This window comes from Podarcis melisellensis, assembly GCF_964234715.1.
Source record: "Podarcis melisellensis genome assembly, chromosome: 4".
Lineage (NCBI taxonomy): Eukaryota > Metazoa > Chordata > Lepidosauria > Squamata > Lacertidae > Podarcis > Podarcis melisellensis.
In genome coordinates this window covers 12361140-12367524 of record NC_138531.1, presented here as the reverse complement: position 1 = coordinate 12367524, position 6385 = coordinate 12361140, and the positions used below count along the sequence as shown (strand labels likewise).

General features: G+C 42.9%; 1 protein-coding gene across 1 annotated transcript; it reads right to left on the bottom strand.

Moving 5' to 3' along the window:
* Positions 1 to 988: 988 nt before the first annotated feature.
* Positions 989 to 4518, bottom strand: LOC309368127 (2-oxoglutarate receptor 1-like). The gene is made up of 2 exons (XM_081907930.1): positions 3859 to 4518; positions 989 to 2043 (listed from the first exon to the last, which is right to left on the bottom strand). Exons 1-2 carry the CDS (start codon positions 3873 to 3875, stop codon positions 990 to 992), a joined length of 1071 nt encoding a protein of 356 aa, XP_081764056.1. The 5' UTR covers positions 3876 to 4518; the 3' UTR covers position 989.
* Positions 4519 to 6385: the final 1867 nt, after the last annotated feature.

Below are 6385 nucleotides of genomic sequence, written 5' to 3'. Positions count from 1 at the left end.
GTCTCAACTAGGGCCAGGGCCTTTTCAGTACTGGCCCCGATATGGTGGAATGCTCTGTCACAAGAGACTTGACATCTTTCCTCAGAGCCTGCAAGACAGAGCTGGCCTTTGGTTTGGACTCGGTCTGACCCTTATGTTTCCCTTCCCTTATGGTTTTGACTTTTAAAATGAGGCTGCATTTTAAATTGCATTTTAACCTGTATTTTAAATTGCTTTCCCCCCCTTTCTCTTTCCCCCCTATTACGTTTTGACTGTGATTTTATTGGTGTTAGCCACCCTGAGGGCAGGGTATAAATAAAATTTATTACTACTACTACTATTACTATTACCTGGGCTGCCAACATTCTTGGACCACGTGTCTTAGCTATAGAAATGCCTTGCAAAAAAAAAAAGGTAATGCTTCCTGCAGTGTTGAAGAAGGCACCCAGAGGCAGCTTAGCAGGGATATGATCCGGAGTTTCTGATCTCCACTGGATGCCCAGGGTACTTTTGCAAAAAGAAAAGAAGCAGCAGACACAAATGAAAATAGCATCCCAGTTAGCTCTTGCTGATTTAATGCGCTACTGTTAGGCTGCTTAGCAAGCGATAAGAGACACACAGCAAAATGTGCCCAGAGACAACCTTGGGCCACCCAAGCAACCATTCTATACAACTGAATTAAGGGCTCTGCGTTTGCCACGCCTTTCCAAAGACACATGGAAGAGCCTATATCCCATGAGGCTGCTTTACTCATCAGGTTCATGTGAGCCAGAGATGGAGAACCTGCGATGCTCTAGATGTTGCTCGACTCTAATTCTCATCAACCCCAGCCAGCATGAGCAGTGGTCAGAGATGATGGGAGTTGTAGTTCAACAACATCAGGAGGGAGATAGGTTGGTTCCACACCCCTGATAAAAGCCACTCTTAAGACTTGGCAGCTGTGTGCAGCCTCTTTCCAACTGTTTTAGGAGACAACCGGTACCAGAGGTTCTGAAGAGAAATGCATCCGTTCACAATTTTAATATTCCAGATCTATTGAAGTCACTGCTACCCCCTGTCTGTTGCATTAAGTGGCTCAACTTGCATCTCAGAAGAGACTGAACGGCTTGCTGGAAATTATCGCTGATTATGGCGTAAAGTAACAAGTTCCCACAGGTGTTCAGGGCAGCCAGTGGCCTGGATAGAATGTAGGCAGCATGGATATGGTTTTCAATATCGCAGCTGACTCGGTACAACCTTAGTTCAATCCGAACAACCCTAAAAATATGGAAAGGTAGAAAGCACACATAAAAGACTACCAGGAGGAAAAATGCAAGTCTACGAGCCTTCTGCTTATAAGGGTTTTGAGTGTGGGGCCCTGTAGCCAAGGTATAGATGATCACAGTGTAGCAAAGAGTCACCGTTATTAATGGCAAGTAGAAGGCCAGGCCAGTTAAAAACCAGTTGTACCACCGGATAACATCCACGTTTTCAGAACTGGTAAGGTCGAGGCAAAGAGATTTGTTCTCCTCCATGGTCGAAGTAAACAAAAAGTTGAGAGGACCCATGGCCAGCAGCGAAATTACCCAAGATGCAACGCAGGCCGCAACAGCCCACGCCTTTTTCCGAACAGAAAAAGACTGTATTGGGTGGACAATTGCAATGTATCGGAAGATGCTGAAGCAGGTCAGGAAGAGGATGCTGCTGTACAAGTTGAAGTGGAAACCAAAGCGGATGAACTTGCACATGAAGTCTCCAAAGACCCAATGCTCTCCATTGGCGTAGTAGTGAATCAAGAAAGGAAGGCTGGATAAGTACAGGAGGTCTGTGCAGGCCAAGTTGAACATGATAATGGTGCTGCTTTTCCAGGGCCTCATCTTGAACGTGTACACGCAAATCGCCATGATGTTGCCTGGGAATCCCACCGAGAAGATCATGCCATACAAGGGTGGCAGGTAGGATTTTCTGAGTCCGTGCACGTCGTCCGTGCAGTTTTCAACAGCAACTGCAGCGTAGCTTGGCAGCGCGCTGGTCTGGTTGGTTGCATTTTCAAAGGCAGTTGCGTTCATAGCAACCATTGTGAGACTTCATGAGGGTGGGAGAGAGAAAAGAGGGTGGGTTTGTCTTAGAGAAGTTTCAAAAACGACATGATCATGTTATTTTGCTATAGGAAGAAAACTTCTGGGGATGCAGTTAAGTGCAATATAATCAGGGTGGTTAGCTCTGTGAAATGTTCTCATGGTTTTGTTCCCCAAGGATATAATGCATCCAGAGAGAAAGAGAGAGGACACCTGCTGCTGCATGCCTAAATACTCGACAGACATGGATGGAGAGGGTGGGATGTCTTTTCCTCAATTCTTCTCCTTCCTCCCATTCCCTCAAGAGTTGGAATGGAGGAAAAATTAAATTCATATTTCAGTTAAAAGTGAACTCACCAAATTTGCACTTTCTAAAACAATACAAGAGCTGAAACATGACCAACCTTTGAAATTTGCACTTTTCTGAACTTTGCAATGCAAGTGATATGCACAGCCGAGCAATATGCAGTAAAATCACTGTATTAAAGTGTGCACATAAGTGCATATATGAGCGAAAAAAACGTATAAAATCCATTGTGATGCTTGCAAGAATGTGCATTTTTGTCAAACCTGCACAATTTTTTTTTTAGGAGAAAATCACAATGGGAGAGATAATTTTCGTAAGGACCCCACCATCCCTAATCACAAATATGGGTAACTGAATTTAAGATTGGAAAAATGAGAAACCAAAACAACCCCAAACGGGCAGATCCCTCCCTCCCTGCTCAAGAGACCTTCACACACCTTAACCCCAAGAGCAAGGAGGCTCTCAGAAGCCTGAAATTAGAACAAGTCCATGTGGAAACTGCTGGTGGTTGGGGGTGGGGAAGTTGGGTATTTGTGTTGAGCCTCCATCTTTAATGAACCCCCAAATTTAGGGTTCTGTGCACTATAGGAGCATCTGCAGAAATAGGATCTACCCAGGCCTGTAGCCAGCCTCCAAGTTTGAGGAATGGGGGAGAGCCAGAAAAGCAGAGAGGCAGTTTACACATTAATGTATTACTTAAGATTCATTAAGGCTATATTAATGATGATAATGAATATCATTGCTACCGTTACCTGTTGCAGGTAAGAGGGCAACTATTTCTGGGGTTGCCAGAGTACAGCCTCCTCCTCCTCCTGCTTTTCCTTCCATTCTTCACCTCTTTGATTTCCTCCTTCCACCAACCCACCCTCTGGTTGCTTTCCCACCTTCCCCCTTTTCTCTTCCTCAGCTTCCCTTAACTCCTTTCATTTCCTTGTCTGCCCATTCTCTCGGTCCTTCTCTTCCTTTTATGTTCTCACCAGGACCTTTTAAAGGCAGGGGAAGGGGATTTCCTAAATTTTAAATTATTTGTAAAAAAAGGGGGGAGCAGAGAGTATTATGGGGAGGGTCCCCCCCCCAGCTTCCCTCTGGCTACAGGCCTGGGTTCTGTATTCAGATTTTATTGGTTAGATTGGCTCTGGTTTTTTTTAAAAAAATATGTGATTAAAAAGGTGCATTCTGACTAACCAACCCCCCTTTTTTTAAAAGATGAAGTTGATTTTAAAAAACAAGCATTTAAAGTAACTGCAGGTAGCAAGCACAGACTTGGAACAAGAGGTCCCTCCTTAACTCTCACACACAAGGGAATACTACTAATGGCTCCTTCACTACCTCTGCTGAGTTTGTGCATTTTCTGCATTCTCACAATCCCATAATAGCCAAGTCAGCACATGATTTTGCATGGGATTTGTTGCATGATGCTGTAATTGGCATGGAAATCCTGCGTTATAAATCATGCATCGTTTAACATTCCCCAACTTTCTCTTGGTTGTTTTGAACGTCAGAAGGTTTGTGTACCTGTCAGTGATTTGCATCCCCTCTGATCCTCTTCATGGTTGGAAATGAGAAGGCAGCAAATTAGTTGGCTACAAAGGGAGCTGGATGACAAAAGACGACACTCCTCAACTACTGGAGCAACTCTGAAGTTCCACGGAGATCCATTTCCATATTTGCAGGGAGACAGAGAAACAAATGCTTGCACTACGGTCTGGAAAGGGAGGAACTCTGCCCTGCGTTGACTCCTGTACAACATAGTGCAGCTCTATATGTTTGTGTCTAGTTGTCTCCTGTCCCACCCTTTGCAGCAGAAACTGCTCACAGCCTGTCCAGTTTCGCTGTTATGGGTGTTTAAGGTTTGCCAGGTAATGTTTCATGGAGGAAAGGTGATGAATCAGTCATATAGCTCTCACCATCCACCTGGGAAGATTTCTCCCACAGGAATGTAAGCAAGCCATTGTTCTTCCATGTAGCTCATTGATGTGAGTGAAACACTTTAATCCTAGTTTCCTCCGAGTGTCTGTTTTTTGCTCCCTGTGCAACGAATTCCTTCTGCACCAAGAAATAAGAAGCTCGATAGCCGAGAGGAGCAGAAATGGAGAAATACATTCACTTGATTTGCCCTCTGCTTCTAATGATGGAATGCCAACCTGTCATCGTAGACCAACTGTAACAATCAGAATAATAATTAAGGAATTATGTAGAGGCAGGAAGATAATAAATGTACTGAACATTGTTCAAGCCCTACCTAGTGATCTAAGAAGGCCACAATTTTCATTCTTAACTGTCTTTTTCATAAATTTCCTACTTCCCACAAACAAATCAGAATTCATGCTGACTTAAAAGAGCCAACATTGTCTACCCTCTCCCAAACTTTGTGCAAAGAAATCAGGATGAATGCTCAAAAAGTGGGTTATCTGGAATCAACCTTAATTTCTAATTTCACAGAAGTATTTCTTGGTCCTAAAATAAGATCTTGCTGTCACTTTGTTTCTATAACCATGTCAAAGAACTGCTACAGAAGTGTTGGTTGGAATCTACACACATATAAAAACCTGCTTTTAAAAGTGTTTTTAAAAATATATTGAATTTTCCATAAGGCTCACCAGTGCCATTAAGTGTCACATTGTATATTGCACTTAAAACACACTTAAAACATTTTATTTGCAGCTGTATAGCTGAGTCCTTGGTGTGGGCAGGAGTAATATATCAAGATCTAGAAATGCCTCAGAGCCTGTGACAGGAAAAAAATACTCATTGATTTCAGAAACAGGTTGGCAGCTGTCTTCCTTACTTCTGCCTTTTGATTCATGTATATGCTCTGCAGAATCTGTTTGATTAATGACATGGACCAGAACTGGATAAACTACAGTAGTGAATTAAACAAAATGCATTCGGTTATGTACACTATCCATTTACAGAACTGTGTGTTTCTACTTGGTGCCATACCTAAAGTCAGGCGTGTGAAACTTTACTGATGACATCAAAAGTTTGAAATTAATATATTTTGGTTTGACACTTTTGAATAGTTCAGTAGCTTTGTATACTGTTTTTGACAAAGGTGGCTTTAATCTGCATGTACAAAACTGCATTTTTTTAGGTGTGTTTGATTTTTTCTTTAAATTAAATGGGGTGAAATTGTCACTGGAGTCCAAATTAGTGGGTGGGTGGGTGGATGGATGGATGGAGATACTGCATTTATATTCTGCCCTCATGACTCTGTTCCCAGGTGACTTACATACACTATGAAAAATACAAAGACAACCCAAAGTTTAAATAGTTTTTTAAAAAAATCAAATTAAAATTAATACAAAATAGCACCCACCTAACAAAAATCTGCTTTAGACCAATGGACAGTTTGCAAAGCCAGCCCCAGGCATAAATGAAGTAATCGAACCATGAGGTTATCCAATTTTGGACAACTGGAACAAGACTCTCTGTCTCCATATAGCTGTGTGCTTGACAAGTCAACTACGTGCTCCTCCCCAGCCTTACTTTTTCACTCCAAATGCCTCTTGTTTCTCTGCCCATTTTATGCCTGCTTGCTTCTCTTCTGTGTAACAATCTGCTTCTGTTTTGCGATAGGCTCCCTTCTCTCGGCTCTCCCCGCCACATAATTCCGCTCAGTCTCTCCTCCTTTCAGTTTTATTTTATTGTTTCAGCAGTTTACATGCCATTAAACGTTTTTTAAAGGTCTAAGAGGTTTACAGTGTTGATCGTAAACCTTGTGCCAAAGGGATGGGCAGAAATCTTAGTCTCGCCCATGCAGTGGAGAATGACCCATTTGGGAGAGTGAGGCTATGCCCCACTAACCTCATTTGGTCCTCTGTCAGTGACCACCTGTAGAGTTGGAAGGGACCCCAAAGGTCATCCAGTTCAACCCCTTGCAATGCAGGAATCTCAACTAAAGTGTCCATGACAGATGGCCATCCAACCTCTGCTTAAAAACCTTCAAGGAAGGAGAACCCACAGCCTCCCAAGGGAGTCTGGTCCACGGCCAAATAGCTCTTCCTGTCAGAAGGTTTTTCCTGATATTTAGTCAGAATCT